The sequence below is a fragment of the Cyprinodon tularosa genome, unplaced genomic scaffold (genome assembly GCF_016077235.1).
Source record: "Cyprinodon tularosa strain WSP-4 unplaced genomic scaffold, ASM1607723v1 ctg120, whole genome shotgun sequence".
NCBI classification, from domain to species: domain Eukaryota; kingdom Metazoa; phylum Chordata; class Actinopteri; order Cyprinodontiformes; family Cyprinodontidae; genus Cyprinodon; species Cyprinodon tularosa.
The window spans coordinates 3,471,521-3,499,493 of record NW_024038004.1 but is presented as its reverse complement, the minus strand read 5'-3'; the positions used below and the strand labels follow the sequence as shown (position 1 = coordinate 3,499,493).

Below are 27,973 nucleotides of genomic sequence, written 5' to 3'. Positions count from 1 at the left end.
AATCCACGCTTTAAAAGTTGTTCATTATTTTGGGAACCCCTCCCACACAGCCCACGCTGTTCCGTGGTAATGACACGCAGCGGGGCGGATCAGATGTTTATCACGAACCGCACATGTTGCACAACCGCAGCAGAGCAGCTCGATGAGGTCCATGTAGCGGAGAGAAACCCACCATGGTGAGTAAACATCTGGAATAAAACATGAACCTGCTTTATGACGCTTTGCGGGACAACGCGGGTTAATTAGAGTGGGGGTAAATAACATAAAGTTTCATCATAGAGCAAAATTTAGATCAGACTTGAATCTATCTATTGCTGATCTCAATATTAAATGTTAATTTTGTTAATTGAAATTATGCTTAAAGTTGTATTAATTGTGTTTGTAAACTTTGCCGCTGTTTGGAGGAAATGAGTTGCTGTTGAAGATGATTAATCCTGCAGGGGTATTAAAAGTGTAAAGACTAGACTTTTTTTTTTTTTACCTCTTCTTTTATAAACAGGCATGCTGAATGCTGGTTAAAAAAATAAAAAGATTCACAAAGTGTAAAAAATAACAAATGTTTTATAAATCAGTTTTGAGCCTTGATCAAATGAATAATAAATACAGATTTTGTGTTGATCCCTATATGGACACTCTGAAGTTTTATTAATAATGCATGACTAAGATTCATCCAAGTTCCAATCTGATCCTTTCCCAACTTCACAGAAGATGACAGGTGGAAGGAGCATAACATCAATAACTTTCAACCTGACATATGAAAATAAAATCAGAGAGACAGATAGATTATACACTAACATGCAAAAAATATTTGCTCTCCTGCCTAAATTCATGGGGTTCGTTATGCTGTATATCCACCCTTAATTCCAGGATATTTGTGAGGTCATAAACTGATGTTTGGTAAGAAGGTCTAATAAACAACAAAGGTTCACTGTTACTGTTTTACAGTATCAGCACATCCAATGCTTTAAGTTGCAGGGGTGTCAAGCTCAAGTCTTGGAGCGCCGGTATCCTGCACCCTTAAGATCGATCCCTCATCCAATATTACTGAATCAAATGACCTGATTACCTCCTCAGCAGGCAGTCAAGTTCAGGAAAGTTCTACTGATAATTTGATTTACCGGTAGGTGTGTTAAAGCAAAGACACGTCTAAAAGGTGCAGGATACCAGCCTTTGCAACCTACAGTCGACATAAATACACCTGGCAGTTTAAAGTGTGGAATAAACAAATCAAGTTTTATAGAAATGTTATGGGAACAGAGAATATTTCCCGATCAGACTTGTATGGGTGCTATGACAGCACCACTCTGGAATTCACTGAGCTTCCTTTGAGAGATTTTATTTACCCGTGACAATGGAACGTCCATTATTTTAATGGGTAAGGAAATAATCAATCAATCATTCAATACTTTAATACCTTTTGGAATTTAAGTTGAGGGATTTTTTATTGTTATTTTAAATGTGTGTATTTTCAAGGATGTCTCAATCTGATATAGATATCGTTCCTATATCTGATATCGGGCAAAAAAAATAACTACTGAAATTACATCAGCCTGCACCTAAAATCTCTATTTTGTATGAGGAAGTCTTGGAACCACTGGTAAAGCAGTAAAAGACATATTTGGCATCGCTAAGCAGGGTTAATATGACTGTAAGAAGCCATACAGAGAAACACATACACTGATGATGTATATTTTTGAGACAAAGTTGACTAATTTTAAAATACAATTGATTCTGTTTTACCAAATGGCATCGTGTTGTTGTGAGCGCCATGGGAATGTACAGATTCAAAGTCATGCATGTAGAAAAACTTGTTCTATAACGAATTTCAAAGTATCAATAAATCTGCCAAATGTTTAATTCACCCTAACTAATGAACCAGGACTCTTTCAGCAGTCTGAGTGTTTGAGCTGGGTTGCTGCCAGCACCATGGGAGAAACTGGGTGAGGGACCTTTGGATGTTCATGGAGCAAAGATTAGCCGGGGTTTGGACCTGCCTGCTGGGGGCTGGACTTTTTCTGGGTAACAATCACTTCTTCATTTTTGTTTTCTCTAAAACAGATTGTGAGCTTGTGCCTCTTACTGACATTTAGCCTGTTAAGTGTGTGGTTGTTGTTTCACAGATCAAGAAAAAGCAAACACAATATATGACAAACCCTTTTAGTGTACCTGAAGTTGCTACTTTGACCCTCTAGTGCACATTTCTATTCATTTATTTTTGAAAAAAACTGAAAATTCATGTTCAAGTCTCCAAACCGATCACAAGCGGCACTAAAAAAGTCAATCAATATGAGCCTTTACTATTTGGAAAGAGGTCAACTCCAGGTTAGTTATATAGCACATCTAAAAAAGAAAACATACTTGAACAAAGTCAAACTAGCAGAAACACAACATTTCTAAACTGAACTCAGAGGCAAGTACTTCCAGAGCTCCACCACAGAAAATATTTTGTTTAGTTTGAAAATGTGGTTCTTTAAGTAGTACATAAGCAGTATGTGGCAAGCTGTGAAGAATGTTTGCAGAGAAATTGAATTTTGTATTAAATAGGAAGGCAATAAGGAGGCGAGCGGCTGCTTCTTTGACTCTTTACAGAGGGATTAGCATTACCTGATCAACATCAGTATAGGAGGAGTTTCAATAAATGCATGCATTACTGTCTTAAACTGGTCATGAAGGATGTAGGTTTTATTTTTACTGAAATGATGGAGTTAAAAAAAAAGCTTGTCTTGACAAAATCTATGATCTGTTTGTCACATTTAAATGCGTTCTCAAAAATAACCTTGCAGCTCCCTGCAGATGGGTGACAATATGAATCTAATAATTTTGTTTTATCAGTTGATGAGGTAATGTAGTCCAAATATATATATATATATATATATATATATTTCCAAAATTATCTGAGGTATTTTAGTTATTGCGACATGTATAATAACGTTAAATACTCCTACATGGTCTGTGGTAAGGTGTGTTGCAGATTGGTTGCCAAATCAAAGCAACCGTCTTGCAGCATCTGGAGCTTCTGATAAAGCCTTGGGGCAAACAGCAGGTGACAAACATTTAATTAAATTTCCCCTACATAATACCTTTTAATTTTATTAGCATTCCTCTTAAATATGTGTAAAAACAACCACAATAGGATTATTATTCTGTGCAGCAGGATAATCTGAAAGGGAAAAATTAGCTGCTGATTTAGATTTTTTTCTTTCTTCAGCATTTTTATCGCCCCTATAACTGTGACCATATAAATCTATTTTAATGATATCACTTCCAGTGGTTTAATGTTTTGAAATGTTTTTCCCCCGACTAAAGAAACCTAATGCTAAAATGAGGTTACTAATGTTTTTCTGTATGAATGTTAACATACGTCTACCTTAGTTGCACACAGTGTTCTCTTAACTTCTCTTTCTTTTCAGATATTAAGTATATTTTAGAGATAAAATAAATCGTGGACTGCTAATCTACAGATCATCAGGAACTTTTCAAAAAGGTTCAATTTCCATTTATGTTTTAACTGTTGAGGCTGCCAGCAAGTGCATCACTGCCAACTTAAAATGTGGTAATGATTGTTATTCCTCAATGCGTATTTATTTTAAGTGATAAATGTGTTTAAATAGAATTTTGTATTATTTTTTTGAGAATGCTCCTGAAAGGAAAGTTTTATTCATCTATAAAAATGTAAATCATATCACAACGGTGATGCAAAAGTCAAACCAGGGTGAAAAATAAACGTTTCTCATGTTGTAAGTTAGTTTACTTTTGTAAAACATCACAAACTTTTTGCACTGTTTTTTCTATAGAGCAAAAATCGGGACAAAATATCAAAAAAATATCTGACAAATTAGATAAAAAAATAAAAATAAAAAAGCTAACTTAATGTGATGTTACAACTTCCAAAAATGATCAAAAGTGTTAAAAACATATTTTTTTACAAAAATCCTCCTGTCGTCAAATCCTGACCCCCCTTCGTGTGTTTCTAATCTGCTAAATTAATTGGAGGGTCTAAAATTAACTAAAGTAATCCAAACATTACCAAATATAAAATTATAAATCTTATACAAAATCTTGTATAAAACTAAGTAAAATATATTCTGTTAAAAATTAAACAAAAGGCCAATACCTCTTGATTTACTTTATTTCTTGTTGAGGGATTTGGTGCATGACCTCTTTGATGTTGTTGACCTCAGCTGTTCTCAATATTCAATCCTCCAGCCTTCACATCAGTAACATCCAAGGCCATCCCCGCACCGCCAAAGCTCATCAAATGTGAGTTCATACAACGAAGTAACGTCACCTGCTATTGGGAGCCTGGAGACAATCCAGCCACATTCTACACCCTTGAAGTTGTGAGAGTGCCTAGGTATGACAAAGTGTTAAATGATTTGGTATATTAGGGTAATCAGCTACCCTTCTTTTGTGGTACTATATTGTTATCAGGCAATTTCCCCAAAATTGGCCTGTTTCATCTTCCCAATGCATCCCTTTTTGAATATGTAAAGCATCCAAAAACATTAAAAATGATTAGGAACCAAATAGCTGCTTCATTTTGTCTCATGATAATTTGTGATATAAGAAAACAGCTTTGCCATTTTGCTCTTCAAAATAAATTCTTAGTATACGATTGCCTGTTTCATCTGACCATAATTCGTTATAGTTTAATGATGTATATCTGCAAAATAACTCACTAACTGGAAAGTTGTTAGAATATATGTAGCTGTTGTCTATAAGGAACAACTTGCTATTGTAGAAAATTCAATTGCTCGACTAATTTCCACAGTGATCCACTTTGGCATCGCCATCACACCGGGAACTCTTTGTGTTTAGGTACAAACAATATCCAAAGACTTATCAAACATTACACTTTTGTTTTGATATTTAAAATTCAGCTAAGTTTAGTTAGTTTTGCAGAACTTCATTCTTTCCTTTTATAAGCCAATATAGAACGAGGGTAATTTTCTTCCTGAAATAGAAACCTGAAATTCTTTATATTCAGTTTGTTTAGTCTATTTTAGGACATAAAACCTGCAGTCTTTTTTTCGTTGCTCACATTATAATGTGTTTAGTGGAGAGTAAAACTTGTTTTTATTTTTTTTATATAAAAAATGGAATGAAAATATCGAATAATCATTTTAAATGTAAATGTTATTAGATGAAAACACTGAATATTCTTAAAATACATCAATTTTAAAGATGGCATTAATCAATAATGTAATGCATGTATTAAAACTGGATTCTAGCAAATGAATGATGCTACTTCAATAGACGTTTTCTAGCTGTCATTTAGTACTCCATGTTTGGAAGTTATTGCTGCTGGCACTTGTTCTTACTATCAGTTTGTACTATTTGGCTTTTCTATTTTAGCTTTTGAAGACGTAATACCTTAATTTGGATAACTTTATCTGTTTACTATATTTTGACAGGCAATTTTACCCTTGAAACCAAACTCTTTCAAGTTCCACATGACAGACAGATATAGGCATGTTTAATTTCACCTGTAGCCCAAATTCATTTTTACATAAAAAAAAAAAATGCACACCAGCAACCATTTATTAGTAAAACTGATTTGAAAGACAGATTAGCCCTAAATAGGAGCAAAGTTGAACGTTAAAAAAACAGCTTTGAGGTTTTGATGTTAAGGAAACATCTTCTTCTGAGCTAGGAAGGATGCACACTCTTTGATGCTATCTCAGATGTACCTTTGATATGTCATGGCACGCTCTGTTTACATTTGATAAGGAAACTTTCGTCATGCACTTCCTCTTAGTCCAGTGTTTGCATGTTAGGGTTGTTTTCAATAAAAGCAAGACATTTAAATGCATTTCTGCAAAGAATTGTATATCTGTACTATCAGAGTCGCGTTTGCTTAAAGCTAACACTAATAGACAATCAGGTATTTTGCAGCATATAACTTTTATTTTACAGCTCAGCACAGCAGACTCACTTCATCTGTACATGCTGGACATTTTCTTACAACATTCTTGGTTGGGATTGGCTAAGTTGATTTGTTCCTTTTTGATATCTTGGTACATTTTGCAATCGTTTTTTTTTTTATAGGTTTTTTTATGTCAATTGTTAACCACATTGTTGATTAAGTTTAGGTTTTCCTTTTCCTGTTTTTTTTATAAGGAATATTTTTAAGGTTACAATGTCCAGTGAAAGCTGTAGTCTGTTGTAATATTATATTCAAATAGGTTCTGCCATGAGCAAGAATAATTTACAACAGGTGTCTGCAATTTGCATAGATATATTCACTTTCAAACTTTAATGTTTCTTGATCATATTTTTTACATTATGTCCTTTTCTTGTTACAAAGTTGAATGCGTTTTTACGAGGATTTCATGTGTTAGGTTGGCACAAAATTGTGAATTTTTTGGGGAAAATTATTTCAAGTAGGTTTTCACTAAATAAATCTCCCAAAATTTGGAAAGCATCTCTGATAGCCCCAAGAAGTTTGTCAAAGAACATAATTAGACTTAGACAAACTTTATTTCGATGCATACAGCTTTTCAACAGTGAATGGGCAGCTTACAACAGTGAAATGAACATAACCATTTATAAAGTGCAGCAGTGATCAGAATGCAGACAGTGTAGGAGAAAAAAGAAAAGCAATTGAAAGTCATGCTGTAAAAGGCGCTTGATATGGAAAGGTTCAGTGTATGCAAAATAAATAGATATGGTGCAAAATGCGGTAGAAGGGATTATGAAAATATCAGTAATAAAAATCAGTATTAGGGGTTATGAAAAAATCTGCCATGTTGATAGTGCAAGCCATGTTGGTAATTGAACAAAAAGCATCATGACCACCATGGAATATAAAAGACCAAAGTTTAAAGCTACTTCATGTTATAAAGAATATCTTTCAAAAACTCATAAAGAGAGTTTTGAGTTGTGAAGCAGCCAGGAAGGGACTTAAATACAAAATAATGTGTGTGTGGAGCCAAAGCTGAATTGTAAAGCTCCCCAAACACAAGATCCCCATAGCTATACATAAAAGTGGCAGGATCATGCTGTGGGGATGCTTTTCTATATAGCGAAACATCAAAGTTAGTTCTGCAAAGTATTTCCTCGGAGGACACAAATACACAATGCACCTTTCAGATTTTTATCAGATGGAATTAGAAAAAAAAAATGTTTACTTTGTTACTATTGCGTGAAATATCACTAGAGCACGTTAAGTTTAAGAAGTCTTTCATGCTTCTTCAAGATATTCTATATCTTCAGGGTTTTTTGTCTATGTCTGTGTTTTTCAGCTCATGTGGTATTCATTACCAGAGTCCAAACTGCTCCAAAGCCTTATTCACCTGTAGCACATCTAGGTTGAGCTGCACAGCAAGCCTTACCTCTGGAATCAAGTTTGACTTCTGCATCACCGTTATATCACACAGTGTAAGTGGAAATGTTTCATCAGAACCTCGGTGTCAGCCTGCGAGAAAAGAAGGTAAGCTTGTGGGGAGTTTCAACTCAACTGTAGCATCAATATTTATTCATTACAATGTCCTGACCTTTCGCTTTTTGTTTGACTTAGTGATCTTGCATCCTGCGATTTTGGACAACGTCCAACAGGTTAATGGTTCCCCTAAGTGTCTGAAAGTGTTCTGGAGCACTATCATGGATTTTAGCGTTACGGAGACAGAAATCAAACAAGGGAACTTGAATTCTCAAATAGAGTTTGCAGTAAAGGGGCAGGTAAGCTATATGAAATTATGAAATGAAAATCAAGAGGAAATTGAACTTAGAAATATGTTGAAATGTTCCACAATGCTTACTAACTCAGAAAGCTCAAAGCTATTGAGCCCTCAGCTACTTCTGGCTGATGTCTTTATATGCTGATGATGTAATGCTGTTTATTCCACATATATTGAAATTAAGACTGCATTGTTTATATTTTTACAAAGTTTGGAAAATGTCTAAATATTCCAACATTATTTGCATTCTTGAAGTTATTTTACCTCTGATTAATTTCCATTCAAAAATTGACTCTTTAAGGGCTTAAAATTTTTATAATTATAAATCCAGCATTTTCCTGCCTGATTACAAAAACCTTTTTATCATTCTTTGTAGCAAATGTAAACAATATTTGACAATTTGGCTCGCTTGATTAAAATGTGTTCTGCCAAAAATATTTTTTTTACTCAGTCGAGGTTAAAAATTGAAATTAAATATAATTGGAAAGAGACCAATAACCTTATTTTCTCACTGTCTGACAATAAATCTGACAAACTAAAATCAGGTAGCTAAATGTTGAAAATGATATCTGTATTTTTGTGAAAAAAGTCACAAAATATATTGATATTATGTATATTTTTAGAGAAATGTTCAATCACTTTGCTTTTGGTCACATTTTAACCACAGAAATGACAAATAACTTCAGTATCTATAGATTATTCATATGGATTTATTTTAAGGTTAGAAACACCCTCTTTAATTGATATCAGCAAGTATAAACATGCTTTAAATATCAAACCATCATACCCTTAATAAAGAAAACACCTTAAGGCTGAATATTTTTGGGGTAGTTCAAAAGCAATGTTTGTAAACCGTTTGTAAATTCATACAGAAATAAATCCTGCAACTTTTATTTGCAAGTCATATAGACTGATACTTAAATCAGGATATTTCCTTAATGAAGAAACTACACAGCTGTCTTGGGAAAAAAGTATTCAACTATTCATCCTGGTTAGATAAATGGAGATCGATGGATTTCACTCAGTCAGCACATTTATTCTTATCTTTGCAAAGAGAGAACAGTCATCATACAGCCCTTATGGCACAGCATTCTGCTCTGTTCTGATCTGGGCAGCGTTCGTACAACAATGGAAAGTAGTCAGAGTCATAACAAATTACACACACTTTGGTTAAACAGTACCATCTTATGAATAAACCTTGAGAAAATCAGATTTTTTATGGGAAGAAGCTATGTCTGGTCTACAAACACCATCCTGCAGAGAATTGTGTGGCCTTGAGAGAGAAACAGACTAAGTGAAAACTTTTATAGTGAGTAAATAGGATAAATTAGTATATAATAGAAGAGAGATAAAAATTTTCCGACAACAACAGCACTGCAGTTTGTAGCACTGGTGTCTTGCAGCAAGAATACCCTTGGTTAAATTCCTGGTCTTTTGCATTAAGTTTGCATGTTCTCCCTGTGCATGCATAGATCTGTCTGGGTACTCCGGCTTCCTTTTCCAGCCAAAAACATGACCCTTAGGTTAATTTCAGTATCTAAATTGCTCTAAGTGTATGTGAATGGTTGTGTGTCTATGTGATGGTTGGGCACCCTATCCAGGGCGTACCCGTTGGGTGATCAGATGTCCTGATTTGTGAGAGACAGTCACATATTTTTCCCTTCTGTCCTACTGTTCCATAAATCGATGTAATGCCCTGCATTACATCGATTTATGGAACGATTTACACATCGATTTACATACAGATTGCAAAAGTTATCTTTAAAATTGTAACAAGGAGAGCATGACGTAAACACACTAAAAGTTAGTCATAAAAGAAAAGTGCAACTGAGTCTGATCCACATAATCAACCTAGTTGTCCCACATTTCTTTTTTTAGATCTGGTCACCTCATATACCCTGAAATGGGCCCACGGTGTGCTAGAGTTGCCTTGAGCCTAATAAATAAGTGGCAGAAAGGGGAACCATTTAGAGCCAGAGAACCTCACTTTGTGGGTGTTTTCGGTTGAGCAGAGATTTTCAGAGATCCTAAGATAGACTGCATCATTATTTAAGACCATTATGTGTAAATACAGAAGCAGTACCTCAAGACTTTGTCCTGGAAATAACTATCTTGTGCAAGTCGATCGTCCAAATGAACAATGATCCTAGGTATAGCAAGACGTTTGTTATAAAGTGGCCTAAGTAAAAAAAAGGCAGTGAGTGTGGCCTTCTTAAAGCCCTGAATCCAATCTTATGGATAAATTTGTGATCAGAGCTGAAAAGGCTTCTGCATTCAGATGACACTGTTTCAACCCAGCCCCACCTCCACCAACGTAGCTAAAGCTTCATCAGAGTTCATTACTCCAGGACTCTTACTGCATTCCCTGTCTCTCTTAAACAGTCCGGCAGAAGGCCGCCATGTTGAGCTTGGCTCTGCCAGAGTTTTCTTCCCAGCGAGGAATTTTTCCTCTCCACTGTCGCTTCATGCTTGCTCATCATGGACAGGTTCTCTCAACCCATGTTATCCAACGAGACTTCCATCTTCCAGGTCCCTGAGTGAAGCTCTAGTATCAGCTCACGCAGTCCACTAGATCTCCCCATAAAGCTCAGCGTACCGTCTCGCTAACCAGCAGTCTATAGACTGACCAAGTTCATCTATCTCCACTCCACCACCAGTTTCAGGCCTGGGGGGAGGCAGCCATATTCTTTGCTCCTGTTCATGCATATCTATCAAACTTAAGCTCTATATTTCCTGCCAAGGTCTGAGCGCCAAAGACAAACTAATTGTATCAGTAAATTTCTCCTAATTGTCTTTTCTCTTAGTGTGAGTTTTTCAGATTGAACTTTAGTGAGAAATTTTTTCAAGGCATACATGAAGTCAAAAATTTTAAAGATATATATTTATGTATATACACATGAAGTGCAAAAAAGCAGAGCACAGTAAATGTTCTGTTTAACAGAAGGTCATTTGTTTGTTTCTCTCATCTAAACAGGCAAATGTTCAGGTCAGGAATGTAACAGTAACTGGATACAGTTTCTTGGTGTGCTTCTTCAGTCCAGACACCTTCTATAGAATAAGGCTCAGACACCGCTACCAAGGTCCGGCAAGCCCATGGAGCAAATGGAGCAACGCATGTGAGGGAACAACAGCAGAGGATGGTGAGTTGAAACAAGATCTTGATCGATATGAAACTACTGGTGTCACAGAATTGGAGGACTTGTTTTGAGTCAAATCCGAGTTATTTTTACACCAAACTAGAGCATACATCAGAGCCCTCATTTCTAATGAAGCTGTCAATCCACAACATCCTTTCTAAGAAAGAAAGGAAACGACTCAATATTTAATTATCAACTTAATCAACTTAAACTAGATTTAAATGTCATCGTAGGACTCAGAGACAGCTGCGTAGAAGGAATATGACCTTAAACCTTAATGACACAAAGCGAGCATAAGCAGACTTGAACAAGTGAGTAACATGCATGCTGCAAATCCTGGATCATTTTTTTTTTTTGCTATTTGGTTTCATCTTTTTTTGATATTGAAAGGCAGTGTTAAATATTAGTAATTTTTAAGAACAACAGATTCTTTGAATTATCAATACGTAACATGCTTCAATTAAAACATGGCATAGTTGATTTTTGACCAAAGATAACCAGTACTGATTATCTGACACTTGCTGATATTTAAATGTAATATTTTACAGTGTTACAGCTGCTACAGACCTAAGTCTACATATCGGTAAATAGGAATGCACTTGATGCTTGACATGCACCATAGTAATAACTGAGCGAGAAGATAAATAAAAGTTAATCTGTCTTTAGAAGGATTTTATGAATCACAGAAGAGAAACATGTGCAATAACCAGCAGCCAGAGTATTAAATATTATTTGTGAAATAACAGCAGTAACTGTGGAAACTGCTGATACAGGAATATCCCGATAAATGTAAATTTGTCACATTTTCACATAAATATAAAACTAAAATATTAATTTTATTGTGTGTAATGTAAAATATTATTTAAGATGAGCTAATAATTTAATAACCACAACAATCATCTGCAACATGAAATTACAAGAGCTTAAGGAAGGGAGAGAGTTTTGGCATATTGGGAAAGAGTTTGCAGGTTTTAGACAGTGTTCCCCTTAAATAAAAAAATAAAAAAAGATCAGTTCCTGTAATGGTGAGCCTTTCCTGTGTGCTTTGATAAGAGCAAAAAAAAAAAAAAGCAGTGGTGGAAGCAAATTTGCACCCACCACTGGTAAAATGTAGGTACATTTATTATGTGGTGGTTGTATTTTAATAAAGCACCAAGCACAATCAAGGTTTGCATTTCAAATAGAGAAAATATTGTTTAATTTAACTGAAAAGTTGTACAATTTCACAGACAGAGGCTGGGTTATGGATTGTGCTCTATGCACGGATCTTTACCGATATAGCGTTTCCCTGATTTTCATACTACAAAGCTTTTCCCTGTTCATATAAAACTGTATTGAATATTTTGGCTAACTTAAATGGAGAGACTATCACAGACCAGAAATGGCAAAAGTACTCACTTTCTGTACTTGAGTAAAAGTACAGATACTTGTGTTAAAAAATACTCTGGTAAAAGTGGAAGTACTGATTAAACATCCTTACTCAAGTAAAAGTAACAAAGTACAGGCTTGTAAATTTACTTAAAGTATAAAAGTAAAAGTAGAAACCACTTTTTTCATGCCGTTGCCTACATTTTAAATGGATGTCTGCCAATAGGACTAGATCTCCGTTGTGTCCATTTTCAATCATCTCGCTGTCCATACTACTATGCTAACGCCACCGCCACCAAGCTGCAATGATTTGCCGCCAATGAATACCGCCGAATCTGTCGATTCATCTTGTAGTGGTGTGTCAAATGCAACGTAGATTCCCATCCAATTAGATTGAATTTGGTATTGATGACCTGAAAAATAATAACGGTAACTCCATTGAAATGATTCAAAACTAAAGTAACGAGCCAATTTTTTAAAATGTAAAGAGTAGAAAGTACAGATATTGTGTAAAAATGTAAAAAAAGGAGTAGAAGTAAAAAGTCGCCATAAAAATAAGTAGTAAAGTAAAGTAAAAATATCAGAAAAATCTACTTGAGTACAGTAACGAAGTATTTGTACTTCGTTACTTCCCATCTCTGTAACAGACTACAATCGTACAACACCACACTACATGTAGCACATGTGCTAACACAGATTTCAATGCAATTGTATCCTCTAAGTGTGACAATTCTCTTCCACATTCTTAATTGTGGTGAGATTTATCATCGTTGGCTCAATGGAGACAACAAAGCAGACGTCCTCTGGCAACGTCTGGAAAAGGCTAATTTTTTTATGCAGTGTACGCAGTGTCTGACTACAGACTGATGATGGGGAGAAGCGTTATCATTGAAAAGTTTCATGTGACACTGAGCTGATCCAGAGAGCTGTTCCTAGAAATTGGTCATGGGGATGTGCAGCGTGACTCACAGCTGTTTCACTACAGCTGTGTAATGGGTGCTTTGTGGTGACTGCTGTGACCGCCTGGGCTATACAATAACAGCAGAGGATACCTCAGGACTGGGAAACATATTTTTGTTTAGTCTACGGTTTATTGACCCCTAGTTTTGGGTGGAAAATAAGACATGCTATCAAAAGTTAGATACCCTTTGTTTTATTATTGGACTATTGATTAACTAATTTAATCATGTATATGTTTTTGAAAGATTTTAGCCTGAACATGCTGCTTAACAGCTGATTTTGTTAATTTAATAGCTTGTCTAACAGCAGGCTGACATGTTTGTACTACTGCTCAAAGGGGTGAGATATTTAAAATCTGTAAAATAGCACATCTTGCATTTGTCTCGTCCTCAGCCACAACTGTATCAAATTCTCTTTTTGTTGTTTCTAGCTGCACAAATATGTCATACACTCATCTGGTGCACACTGATAAAGATGCTTATCGTCTTACGTCATAGGTGAATAGTGTTATGTAAAAACAAAGAATTTGAGGTCATACAAAAGACTAATAATTTCACATGGTATAATGTGTCCTGGAATGGTCTTACGAAACAGCTAAAATCGCAAAGTTCAGGAAGGCCAGTAAAGTTATTTAATAACTTGTTTGTTGCTTTCGATTTTATGGAAAATTGTGGTTTTAACCTTCCATACGCTCACGCTTTATCTTGTTATAGTCGCAGAGTAGCAGTACGTGTTCTACAGGCCCGGCCAGTTCAGTTGTCAGAGTTGTATAAAACTACTATCTGGGACGTTTTGATTCAGCAACTGCCTCTTGACTCTTTGCCTTGACATGTCTGAGATAAAATGTCTTGTTAGATGAATTTAGCCCAGCTCTTTATTATGAGCCAAAGGCAGTAAGACAATTTAATCACAACAGATGAAAATCTTAAGGATTGTTTCAAATGTTTTCACACCCCTGGAGGCTTTTCCCATTTTATAGTGTTTCAACCACAAGTATTTAGAAAACTTTCAGGTTATAGATCTGGTTACCCCATCTGCCCTGCCTTTTGTACACAGACTGCTGGAATGCAATACGTTTAACCCCCCCACACACACACACACACATGGAAAGACTGAAACTTTTGTTTTTTTGATACTGTAAAACAAATCAAACCCATATATAGACATCGACATTCTGTTCCCACATATTTGAAATCAGTTTTTGATATGGCCAGGACTTTGACTAGGTTATTGAAACATGTGAAAATGCCTTTTCTTAAAGGCTGAACCTCTGTTCTAGTTTCAAGTCTTGTGCTCTGTTTAGCTGAATTAATAGCTTTTATTTAGCTAATTTTAACCTCCTGCATAATGAAGACCTGCTGAATAAAGGAATCCTCAACCACCAAGCATAGTGGCTGCCACCACTATGCTTCAAGACAGAAATCCCTTGTTCCCCTCTTTGGCACAAAAAAATCAAGATTAAATCATTGAGACTTCACAAAAATCCTCTGTATATTTTTCTTCCGGTGCTCATTTGGGCACATAATATTCCAGACATGCAGGCTCATAATTTCTTCTGCAGAACTAGAACAAGCAAAAAATATTAATGAGCCACCGACTTTCACCCTTGCCAAGAAGTTCTAGGGGGATATTGTAAAATTTAGCTTGAATGAGTTGAGAACACAGTGTGGTGCAGTTATATGAGGAAGATTGACTTATAATATAAGGAAGGTCCTATTATGCCTAGAAATTTTGAACAACTGAACAGTGGGACACGTCAGAATATCTGATTATTTTACCTCTTTTCTCACCGTTTAGAGGAAGCATAATGAGACAGAACATAGAGTTTAAAAAACAGCGTATTTACTTGCCTTCCTGCATCCAAAACCACAGTCTCTCTAACCACAAACACTGTTTGTCGGCTGTTGTGATGTTATGTTTTCCTACTGTTTTCTGAACACCAATGCTGTAATAAAACTGGGAATGTATTCTTGCCCTGGATGACAGTATCATCATGTTCCTTATTGACGTGTTGGGATGTGCCCTCCTGTAATTACTGTAATAATTTTGCTTCAATTCTCCAGTCCCATCGGCTGCACCGGTGCTTTGGAGGGAGGAGGTACACGTCAGCAGGGACGGAGGGAGGCTCATTTCTCTGCTTTGGAAGGTAAATGTTCATGACTGTCAACATCAGCCTTTGTCTCATAAGTTCTCTCCAAATAATTTCCCACAGCATCAGTTAGAACTTTTACAGTTTCATAAATTTCCAATGTGATTATTTTTTATTGGCATCACTGGTAGCAGATCTTTAATTTGTTTCCTTGTCGCCATGCAATTATTCTTTCATTCCTTTATTGGATTTTTAGGAGTGTATCTGACATACACAAAAATGTTTTACAGCTTATTTTTATTGACTTAAATTATATAATTTGTTTGTATTTCATATCAAAGCATCTCAATTTAATATTTTTCACCTGTTTTCTTGTTTTGGGGCATTTAGCCGTTACCTCGCCTCCTGGCTAATGGCAGAGTTCGCCGCTACAATGTGTATTGTCGGAGAGAGAATGGTCAGATTCTTAAAGATAATGGAAGCTGCAGAACGCTCCTGGATGTTAACACATCTTGCATATTAGCTCTTCCTGCTGTGCGTTGCTCCTGTTCTCTGACAGCCTCCACCTCTGCAGGGACATCGCCGGAAGACCGAGTCTGGATCCCAGGCTCCTCTGAGACAGGTATAGTCACAGTCAGATACAGAACATTGCAAAAGTTTCAGTCTGCCTTAAACATATCTACTTTTATATAACACTTTCAATTTATATCTCTGTGTTAAGGACAAGGAATGTCTTAAAAGTGAAGAGCAGACTGGGTGCTCTTAGCACTTTTGAACCATTGATGTAGAGAGATGAAAGGTCTAAATAAAAGAAAAAAATGAAAACAGGAGATGTCCGGCTCCTTTCATTTAAGTACTTAAGATCATTGGATGACAGAATCTATACAGGCATTAGGGATAAAGTTTTAAAAAGGCTTCTATAATTGGTTAGGTTTTAGAACATTTCACTGGCCATCATTCAAAATTGATAGAAAATGCTAAAATCCACATAAAGTAGAGAAGTATTCAAGGAAGCTCCCAAGAGGTTTTTGGTAACTATTTGAACACTTGATAAATCCAGCCTTTATAGAAGCAGTTTATGAAAGAAGTTCCTTACACATGTTTTAAATGGGTGATGAGGCAATGTGTGGGACAAGTAGTTCTGGTCAGATAAGCCCTAAAATATAAATGGTTGACAACCTATGTGATGGTAAACCCTGACCACATCATCTAACATTGATATATGGTGGTGGTAGCATCATGCTATGGGGTAACTGTTCTCTTTTTGGGAAGATGCTAATTATAAGTCGACTCTGGAAGAAATCCTGTCTGATGCGGCATAATATCGACAACTGGGAAAGTGGTTCAAATGCTGAGCAGGACAATGACCCTTAGCATGCTATTTAAATTTAAATTTGCTCTCCTTCCAATCTAAGGTAGATCTGATTTGCCAATAGGAATGTGCAAAGATTTATATTTTATTTGGGAAGCTGAATGCAAATGTTCTCTTTTCATATTTTCATTGTAGAAAAGTTGAAATCCAACCATCATTTTTCCTTTTGATACACAATTCCGTTCTAGTGTGAAGCACATCATCAAGCAGTGTTATGTGGAAAAAAATTGAGATGAAGAATAGACTGTCTGAGCGATTGTGCGTGTTTGCAAGACCCATTTAATTGACTGACAGTGACTTTTATTGTCTTTTCTAAGAACGCAAACAACATCAAGGAAAGGCAACATGATTCATTGTGTCGCTGTGACTCTTTGGATTAGCTACATCAGCTTTGTTTTCTGTGTCCTCAGAGCCACCACCTCCAGTCAAAGTCACCGTCGAACCGCTGGCAGGGAACAGAAGCATGGAGGTTCGCTGGACGTCTCCGCCAAATCTTCCAGTGAGCGGCTTCGTTGTGGAGTGGTTAGCAGTGAGGGAAAAAACCAGCAGTGTTCTGTACTGGGAAAAGCTGAATAGCTCCTGTACAAAGCTGGTTATTACAGGTAGACCGGTTGCAAAATACTGTAATGCATAGCATTTTGATTTGATTTAGGGCTGACACTTTGAATTTTTGCCTCTTTTAGACGGAGTGAAGCCAGCAGAACGTTATGCAGTCTCTGTCAAGGCTCTATATGGTGAACAAGGAGCAGGGAAGAATGTGACACTCCATGTTTATACCCTGGAAGGAAGTATGTGATCTGCAAAATATATATACTGTAGTTTGTGCTGAAAATGTTGACTTGGAATATAATATTAAACCAATATATATCAACAAATGTGTCGCTCTAGCTGAGGAAAAAGTGGGAGTTGACCCTTTAATAGGTGATTTAGCCTCTTTAGCTGAAATAACTTCAGTGAGACATTTCTGTTGTCACATACTAGTCGTTGGCATTGGTCAGAGGAAATGTTGCCTGTGAGGTTTCTCATAAGATTTGTTACGAGTTATCGTCTTGTTGGAGGGTTTAATTGTGTGTCAAATCTATGACACTTCTATCTCTTTACCTCACAGTTTTCTATAAGGTTCTTTACTCTTGTAGTGTCCCGATAATTCAGTTTTACTCATCCATATAAGAAAAAAAGATATTTCCAGAATTCCTGGTCAGTGTCAGTCCCATTCTTCAATCTGGCTTTAGTGGTTTTCCATAATGAGCAAATGTTGATTCCTGCATACTTCCTGAGCTCGGATAAACTTGTTGAAGACTGTTTCATATCTACATTAGCAATAGATTTGAGGTCCCTGAAGAATACTTGATTATAAGGCGACTGCTGTTAGCATCTTGCAGGCTGCTTTCAGCGTAATATTGCCTGGATGGCCAAATTGGGGCGCAGTTATTTTAGAGACTGCCATGAGTGGTTTACTTTTCATATCCCCTTCCAGACTAATAAGCATTATTTCTTCAAATTTTATTTATGCTTATCCTTATGAGTTTGTGGATGAGGCTGGCAGTTACTGTGAGAGAGGTTGCCTGCCAAAATTAGTGCAACATAGATCCATACAGTTTATATAACCCCCACTCAAATCCTGGTAGAACACACCTATGCATTAGGATAATATACATAATGATGCAGAATGAACCCAGAACACGATTAGAACCAAAGGTCCTCTGCAAACTATTATCAGAGCCTCAAACCTTAATGTTAAGAAAGTTAAAAAATGCGTTTTTTTGCTTTTTTTGTGGAACGTCCAGGTGTTCTTCAAGTATTAAGAAACTATTAGTCGGCAGACTTATGCAACTCAGTTTATTTTTGTCTGGTAAATTTGCAAAAATAGTAAAACTCCAAATCCCACTGACAACTTTCAAATTGTTTTTAGAGTTGTCAGTGGTAATTTGAATATGTTTTTGCTAGAATGATCAGCTTCACTCCAGGCTTAAGTTTAGCAGTGAATCAGCAGCTACATCAGCCACCTGCAGTGAACAGACTCCATATTAACATCGAACTGTGCACACATCATAGGGGTGTTTCCGTTCAAACGGACTGAACATGCAAATTAACTTGGGAGGACTTCTTCGTGGTAATACTGAAGTCACCTCATAGGAAAAGACAAGGTCACCCCTAGCAAGGCATGATCATGCCCGGCAGAAGCAGTAGTTATGCAAAGCAGCGGAATCAGAGGAGGATAGGGTGGCCAACGGCTCTAGAAACTTTGCCTAACAACAAGCAACCAATGGCCTACCTAATAAAGCAAACACTCTTTGTGTAACATTTAGCTAAGCGCGCGCCGAAATTTTTTCAGTGCACCTGCTAAGGCGTTGTCTAAGACAAGGGTGTAACTTTGTGTTGAAAGTTGGTGGGGACGGCTCATAAGGAAAGGGAGCTACCTGCGCGACGCCTTTTTTTTGTTGTTGGAAAGGATAAAGCCAAAAAAATGCGAATAACATTTATCAATTTAATGCTTACAGTTGAAAACATAACTGTTACAATATTCACTTATATATTTTGTGCAAAAAATATCACATAAATCTAAACAGACAGTACAAATCAAAGAAATCAAATAAATATATCAATTTTGTAGAACATTTATTGACAGTCAATTTTGGGTCACTTTTTAAAATTAATTTACTTTTAAACCAGGACTCGGACAAGATCTTATGGGACCTTAAGCAGAATATGATTAAGCAACTCCGTCTTTCTGTCAAGAACATCCACCAGCAGGGTATATCAATACTGATTTGATAGAATCTGGGAGAGCGGACTATGTTCAACCATCCATTTTCTTTAACCTTATCCCTCAGTGGGATCAGGAGGTGCTGGTGCATATCTCTAGCCACGTTCTGGGTGAGAGGTGGGATCACCCTGGACAGGTCACCAGTCTGTCGCAGTATGTTCAACCAGCTTAAAAGTAATCGGTAATCAGATTTATAATTTGCACTTTTACTAAGTGAACTTTCTAACTCCCTTAAATCTGAAATTCCAATGCCAAAATTGTTTAAATCTTTTATCTTTGGACCCCCTGCAGAGTGATGTCACACCTGCAAGATCCTATCCTTACTTTCCTGCTAGATTGCAAAAAGCAGCTTGCTCATGAGTTGTCAACTTAACACGCTAAATCTTAAATGTACGTGTACATATAAAAGAAAAAGGGGCGCAGTGCTTGCTACTGAATGGCAACACTATCAAAGTCAGGAAAAAGTTTTAAGTAAAGCCGGGATTAAAACAGTAGCTACAAGAAGCTTCAAATAAAAAGTGTTCTTTATGTTCAACCTAAACACCAACTCCGATAGACCATCAGTAGAGCAGGTGTTTAAATTAATCAATCACTGCTGCGAAAGCTTATAGCAGTGAAAGCTAATATACCACAGCCATCACTTAATAAACGCAAAATAAACAACCCTCTAAAACCAGAAAACTGTAATGGACTGAAAGTCCTGTTTTTTATGTGGGAATTTATTTGCGTGTGTTTTAGTATAATTCTGATATATTGGCGCTGTTGTCTGTTTCTATGGCAACGATACTGAATGTAGTGTAGCTTAGAGACCTGCATGGGTCGAGTTTTACCAACCCGCACCCGCCCGAACCCGTTAGGATGATTACCGAACCCGACCCGTCACCCGCGGATATCTTCAATTCAAATTCGAACCCGACCCGACCCTTGATATTTAACCCGCAACCCGACCCGTTAACCCATCATAGGCTATTGTACGCTGCGCTGCACCCAGTGCCTGATTAATATAACATTTCTGATGTCCATAACAACACACACGCATAAAAAAAAATCACCAACTACCCGCCCGCACTAAAAAAATATCCGCCCGACCCGTTTATTTTTTTAAATGTATTTTTCTCGGGTACCCGACCCGTTGCAGGACTCTAGTGTAGCTGACATAACAGGGCCGGAAAAGAGTGGTTTGAGGTTTTTTTCCAACGGTTCAGTTATATTTTAAATACGGTATTAACTTATTTTTACACTATTCTCTATTCTTTTACTACTTTAAGTCTCTCCTGACTAAAATTAGGTCTTAATATTTCCACAAGTCCCTCTCACCTGCAAGTCTGAGTCCACTTCTGTCCCTGAATGGGTTAGCATTTTTGGAGGGAAGCGACAGGTGTTATTGGGAGAGGGTGGAGGGGGGTGATGGGGAGAAAGCGAGAGGCAACAGATTCTTTTTTCTGAGTTTTTTGTCGGGGTTTGTGGACGGTGAGCAGCGGGGAGAACTTTTTTTATTTTATTTCTTAGGAGCGGCATGAATGGGGTTTTAATCAGATATACACAGCACCGAAAGCAAAATACGTGTACAAAATATTGGTGGGGACATGTCCCCACCAGTCCTTAAGGAAGTTACGCCTATGATTGTTCAGATTAACTTGTCTTCTTTATGGCTTTTATTCGGTGCTTTACTGCATTTGTTTTGGGAAAATATGAGGAAAAAATAAATACAGAAAAAAAAAAAAAATTTTAAATCGCAAAATAATTATAGGGTGGCTAATGCCAAAGAAAGGATGACTGAAGCCACCCTTAAATAGGTCTAAGGACGCTTATGTTCTCCATCTTAACCATCATTCAAGAGATGTTTCTGGACTGAGTTTATAGCCGATCCTTATCCTTCATTTTCGAGTCTCCATTCCCGAATTATCAACAGTGACAGACCATTTTGCAAAACTTACTCTTAAAATGAATTTGTTTAGTTGAAAAGAATGGTATTGATGTGAAATGGTTTAGTTAGAAACAAAAAGGGTAAAAATGTAACTAAAAACAATGATTAACTAAGATTAAGAAGGTTTACTCTTTTTAAAATGAGTCATAGTGTTTTGGGTCTGATGTGTCTAAAGAGGAAATAGGTTTTACAACCAGCTGATAATATGTAAAAGTTATCTAATCTTAGGACGAGCAAGGATTCCAGAAATATATACAAATTAAAAAAATGAATCATTGAAACAGTGTTCTGGTCTAATCACTGCCTCACCTCTTTCCTCTTCTGTATCAACAGCACCCTCAGCAGGTCCTAATGTGCAGGTGGAGCACATTTCAGGCAGCTTGGTGGAGCTCAGTTGGAGTCCTGTTCCTGTGGAGCTGCTTCATGGCTTCATCAGAAACTACACCCTCTATTACACCACCAATAACCAACCAGCAAAGAGTGAGTCATTGTCAGAATCCATTTATACACTAATATAATAATAAAAGTAGTGCTAAAGGACTTTTACCTGCGAAAGATGTTATATAAATAAACCTGAGCTTAGGATCTCTGCAGTTCTCTGAGATTAAACAATCCTCAGCTTTGCAAATCTTTTGTTGTTGCCTTGTCTTTAAAAAAATAAAAAATGATTTTTTTTAGTAGGTTTGCATTTGTGACATACTCATAGCTTGGGATTTTTTTTTTATCACCTAAACCTGTTTTATTCGCCTCTCTGGTTTTCTTTGGGGACTCATGATGATATTTGTACACTAACAAAAATATGAGCCTCTCACAGAACAGCTGGATTTATATGGAGATAAATCTCACACTATTGACAGTATTAGGCTTTTACTTATTAGGTGATTTCTGAAGGAAACTGGCTGCACTGAATGTTATTTACATGTTTCAGATTAAACAGTGTTTTTGTAAGCTACTTGAGTGATTTTGACCAATAAATGTAATCACTTGTCCCAATTTTAATGTTTAATCAGGTATAACGGTGCCTGGACATGTTCACCGCTACACTCTAGAGAATATGTCACCTGGCATTTATGACATTTTCATGAGTGCCAGCACCATCGCCGGAACTGGTCCGACTGGGAATAGGACTAACGTGCACATTGGTAAAGCTGGAACACACAACCACAGGGGTGTAACGCCCTAAATCACTTAGTGCTCTCATTTGAACTCTTATTTCTGTGTGTGAAGGCTCTGAGGAAACATCAATAGTGATATGGGTCGTCGTTCCGCTCCTGCTCATTTTGGTGGTGCTGATGGTGATGGTTCTCCTGGCTCAGATGAAGATGTAAGATTTCAACCAGAGAGAGATTTCCTAAAACTGGTTTGCTTCCTAAGCAAGGCTAAATTGGCAAAGTCCGGATTATTAGGCTGTCATTTGGATTTCAAAAAGTTGGCTCTCTCATACTCAGTTACCATGGTATTTGAACTGGTGAACTTAGCCTGGTGGCGACCAGGGCTTAATCATAATTAGGGCTGCAACTAACAATTGTTTTGCCGATTATTTTTTTCGATTCATAATCTGATAGCAAAAGGTTTCTTGAAGATTTCTTACTAAATTAAACCAGGTGAAATTAAAATGTTTTCACTTGAGGAGTTCTGGATTAAACATATAAGACGAAAACATTTTATTTTATCTTAAATGCAAAATGTTTGCATATTTTTTTACAATTTTGATATAAAAACTGTTCTAAGCGGGTCCTCTGTCAGCTAAAGGCACGTTTTAGAGTCTCTATGCTCCAATTTAATGATTAATGATTACTAAGATCAATCACAATTAATCTGATGAATAGTTTCAGCCCTAATCCTAATCCTCCAAATTACCTCCAGTTCCTAGCTTCTATTCCTTCACCTTTCATGGGTTGGACAATTAAAACTCTAATCAGGATAGGAAATGGGCTATGGACCGTTTTGGTGAATCCCAATGTGCCCCAGCCTCATAGACGTCGTTACAAGATGGAGATGCAGATGAATGACGCTACTCAAATTGGGACCACAGCCTTCAGGTAAAGAACTCCAAAAAAGCTAAATTAGCCACATCTAGAGAACAGCGGAAGATACTGATTTGAGTTTAAGATACAGAGCCCAGGTTTAGGGCTGACTAAGTTTAAACTGTGTGCTTTGTTAAATCCAGCACTGGAGGGACAGAACTGATTTTAGTGCCTTAATCCGGCCCAAATGTAAGGTGCCCTCAAAAATAGTAAAAAGTTAAGCTATATATCACAAAATGAGTTTCATGCAAAAAATGTTATACAGAAATATGTTACTTACTTTCTTGCGTAAACAAGTATATAGCCTCTACAGTTATGGAATAAATAAATCGTGCATACAAAAAATGTTGTCTTTTCCACTTTGCGAAAACAACACCCATGCCTGTAAGGATGCTTGCAAATATTGCTGTAACGATTCAGATCAGAGGACCCAGTATACAGGCAAGACAAACATTTCAATATACTCAGAAGGCACTTATTAAAAGCAAATGAATCTGTGGTAACAGCTGCTAGGACGTCTGAGGCAGGAATCTCTGGAGAGACGAAGCACAGGTCAGTGACCACATACATCTAATGAGTAATTAAGCCAGTCATCAGTGCCAAGATCATGAAAATTTCAAATTGATTAAATATTATAACTAACTGATTAAATATTATATTTAATTTGGATATATCTCATGTGTATGCTGAACAAGATGACAATTTACACATTTATCATCCCTAGTTTTATTGATGGTAACATTATTTCCCTTTTATTGTTCAATTGATTTTCTCAACTCCAACTAGGTTTCCACCAATGAAATAACAAGTCCATTCACATTTCTCCTTGGTTTCTAAATGAACTCCATCTTTGACTACACAGTCTGGTTATGTGCATTAGTGACTGTAAACAAGCGAAGCATCATTTTGGGTAAACCCCATAATTCCGCCTTGACATGTTGTGCCTTAGTTGAGTCAGAGTTGGACGTCCAAGTCTGGCTTTACTGAGTAGGTTTTGTGAAATACATCTGAGAAGCTAAAAAACCAAAAACAATTATGTATAACATTTTGATGATTAACCTGTTCTGATTTTGAAGGCACCATGCATGGTGCTAATACCTGTCTGTCTCTACCTGTCCACCCTGGTGCTGAAATCAACAAAGAAGACACATATTTTGAACTTTGTCAGTTCCAAACTTGGTTCTGACCATGTTACTGGGTGAGTTACCATAGTAACCGGGTCAGCTTTAAGAACCCAAATGAGAACAAAATAGGCCTGACATTACCAAATAAACCTTGCTCAAAAAAAACATGCTGGTTTTATGAAACACACCTTAGGTCTTCATGTGTGTTTTTGTTGTGGTCCATTAAATGGATCCCTTCCTCTATAGCAGGGGTGTCAAAGTGGTTCCAGAAAGGGCCGAGTGGATGCAGGTCTTCTTTCCAACCAAGCAATATCAAACCAGACTCCAGTCATCTCATCAAGTGAGTCCAATCTGAACATGATGACTTGATGAGATGACTGGAGTCTGGTTTGCTATTGGTTGACTGGAAAGAAAACCTGCAGTCCGCTTTGACACCGCTACTCTATAGTGTCTTTTTCATTAAAATTTTTCTGTCTTTTAGTGCAAAACAGAAGCTCTTTCATAGGATTCCTGATCCTTCTAACAGCTCCCTGTCCCGCTGGAACCCTCAAGCTACCTGTGAGGTAAGATGGCTCCTCTAATTCTGGAAGTCTTACTGTTCAAACTCTGTTTTCATTTTTTTGTCCAAAATAAATGTTAAAAATTGTTGGACATTATAACTACATATTTATCCATTTTTATCTTTTTAGCAAAGCTTGATATTTTACTTTATTCTTAGAAATGGAGTGTTAAATACTTAATCTGAATTTATAGAAAATTGGAAATTGGACACTTTTAGGCACTATTAAAAGTGTAAATTAAATTTTAAAAAGTATATTTTTCAAAATAATTATTTTAAGAAATTAGTCTATAATGTTTGACTTGTGAATAAATGTTACATTATAATACTACTTAATGTGTAATGTGAATAATAGATAACTAGTAGCTTAATTTCCTCCTTATTTTCGAACCTGTTTATATTTTTGCATTTAGATGAGTTAACTTTGATCAAAAAGGTGTAATTTACAAATCCTGAATCCAAACTTAGTATTTAGTTTTAATTTTCTATATAGGATTACAATGATAATATAACTCAATAATTTATACAACTGGAAACGACTAAAATATATTTGTTTAAATTATAAAATATATATTTCTTTAAAAAACACCTAAATACATTTTGCTTATTTTTAATAGGATTATTCTTTGTTGATGTCCTCAGAAGTCAACAACCTTGTATTTAGCCCCAAGTCCTCAGCCTTGGGCGAAAACAAAAAAAACACATACATTTGAGTTCTCTGCTAAATGCAGCTCAGTTTTTTTTTTTTTTTTTTTTTTCGGGCTTTAGCAATATTTAGCTCATCCCAAATAATGTTATATTCAGACCAAAACAACAGTTTCTGTCTGTTCAGCTCGGTACTATTTAGCTGAACCTAGTTTGATTCTGTTCAGTCCAGTCCAAAGTGTTTGGCTCGGTTCAATCTGATGCTTTCTAATTTAGTTTACTTCAGTTGATGTTTGCTTTCAATCCAATCCATCTTTGCTCAGCTTAATTTGGTTCTGTTTGATTTAGTTCAATTTTGTTTAATCATTTAAAATCAAAGTTTTGGTCAGATTAGTTTAGTAATTGACCTAAAAGAACCCAATAAGTTGTAAAAAAATATAACCTTTTGCTTATATAAGTTTACATACCAGTAAACAAAATTAATTATATATATATATATATATATATATATATATATATATATATATATATATATATATGTATATATATATATGCACCTGTTGACAGATATGTTAGTTCACTGTTCATAGGACTGTTAAAAAGATTAAGATTGATAAGTTTGTTTTTATACAAATCAACATTTTATCTTAGAAATTCGTTTTATTTATTATTACTTTTTCAGTTTTGTCTTTTCTGAATTGCTACTGTGGATTTATCATGCTCTTTAAAGTAGGGGGGTTAAACTTTCAAATGAAACTGTATATCCTACCAGTGTTGTCATTTCGGTGTTTAGGAGGCACCACTTGATAACTTCTTTTCTTTAACCGTAGGGTAAGAAGTTGGTTGTGGAGCAAGAGAAGCCTGAAGTTAGCTTTCCTGAAGTCATCGTGCTTGATAAGCTGCAAGATCTAGAGAGGACGCACAGCTATGTACAGATCTGTAATCCTCAGATCCTCCCTTACCTGCATTCCTCTTTACCCCCCACCATAGTATCAGCTAAAGGCTACATCACAAACATGGCCAAGACCCCATCTGCTAACGATCTCGCCACCAGCCCCTGCATCTACTCTAATGTCCTCTGCAACCAGCTCAACCAGAGTCTACCTCAACTTGTCCTGCCGCCCTCTTATCAATATAGTCAAAATGGCACAGTCCACATTAGTGACCTTAAGGAGCCACCAGATGGAGACAGCGAGTCATTAGCCTTTGAGTTTGCTTCTTCAGACCTGCAGAGAAACTTCAGACTTTTTCTGGAGCAGCTTGAAAGCCATAAGTCACAAGAACTTGTTGTCCATCCCTCTTACTTCTTCATCAGACAGAGCTCCCCAGATTGAATCTCCACTAGGATTCAACCTGGAAAAGTCTTTCTAAAAGAAAATGGGACGTTTGATATTTGCTACTGTTATCAAATTATGTTAACTAGCAGTTCAACAGGTGTAACTAATAAAGCGACATGTGAGCTTTCTTTTGTAGTCGGTAATAATACTGATTACACTCTCATGTAAAGGTGAGGAAGGCCCTTTGAGCCATATCAGCTAAAATAAGAGCTGTTTACTATTTAAATGCAGTGACACGTTTAGTCTCTTTTTGAATAGCTGTATTGTTTCTTTTCTTGGTTTTAACATCCAAACACTTGTTTTAAAAACCTTTCCGGGTTTATCACTATTTTCCTCATTAATTCAATCAAGTAAGCTAAAGGTGGTAGTTTTCTGTGAAAAAAAAAACTTATTGCCAATATAAAGTGTCAACGAATTAATATTTCAAATAGATTGTTGAGTCCTTTTGTTTCTGTTTGCGCAATTTTGAAGTTCTTGAAATGTGAATATTTGGCAGTTAATGCACACTTTATGTTGTGAATAAGATATGTCACATGGGTTCCAATGTAAATAACAAACTTGTGCCATTAAGCAACTCAGGTTTTTGTTTTTTTTTCTCGAGTGTTCTGCTATAAGTATGCTGATGAAGCTAAAATGTATAATTCCAGTGTGTGAGCAGATCGAAATCTAAAATTGAATGTATGTTTGATATAACTGTATGTACGCAATGCTTTCTGTATGTTTGTAACATGCCTCTTTTACATCTTGCATTCTGGACTGTGACCTTGGTGAACCTCTATTAGCTTCTTTATGTAGTTTTTAGATCGGTCACAATAAACAAAAAACAAACAGTTCAACTGGAATTCAATTTTATAATAATAATTAATCTTTCTAGCGTTTTCTGATTAGTATTGCATCTGTGATTTCATTAAAACATCTTCCTTTTCTTGAAAGCTATTTTGACTGTTGGTTATTCTTGCCATTTTAATAAAACATGCAGGAA

General features: G+C 36.3%; 1 protein-coding gene across 2 annotated transcripts; it reads left to right on the top strand.

Moving 5' to 3' along the window:
- Nucleotides 1–90: 90 nt before the first annotated feature.
- Nucleotides 91–27,921, top strand: LOC119775733 (interleukin-6 receptor subunit beta). Of its 2 annotated transcripts, none has more exons than XM_038273810.1 (15): nt 91–176; nt 1,891–2,019; nt 4,207–4,354; nt 7,245–7,432; nt 7,520–7,680; nt 10,654–10,819; nt 15,208–15,290; nt 15,624–15,855; nt 17,016–17,207; nt 17,289–17,393; nt 21,633–21,779; nt 22,310–22,441; nt 22,527–22,623; nt 24,932–25,013; nt 26,485–27,921. In XM_038273810.1, exons 2-15 carry the CDS (start codon nt 1,956–1,958, stop codon nt 26,986–26,988), a joined length of 2,301 nt encoding a protein of 766 aa, XP_038129738.1. In that variant the 5' UTR covers nt 91–176; nt 1,891–1,955; the 3' UTR covers nt 26,989–27,921. The 2 variants fall into 2 exon arrangements, with proteins under 2 accessions (XP_038129738.1, XP_038129742.1); XM_038273814.1 differs by having other exon boundaries at nt 116–176; nt 1,894–2,019.
- The last annotated feature ends 52 nt before the right edge of the window (nt 27,922–27,973 follow it).

Bases quoted from the DNA above. Each gene is read 5' to 3' on its own strand.
- LOC119775733 (XM_038273810.1), top strand. From the start codon at position 1,956: ATGTTCATGGAGCAAAGATTAGCCGGGGTTTGGACCTGCCTGCTGGGG. The intron at 22,442-22,526 runs GTAAAGCTGGAA...CTGTGTGTGAAG, and splicing joins TAGGACTAACGTGCACATTG to GCTCTGAGGAAACATCAATA. The intron at 25,014-26,484 runs GTAAGATGGCTC...CTTTAACCGTAG, and splicing joins ACCCTCAAGCTACCTGTGAG to GGTAAGAAGTTGGTTGTGGA.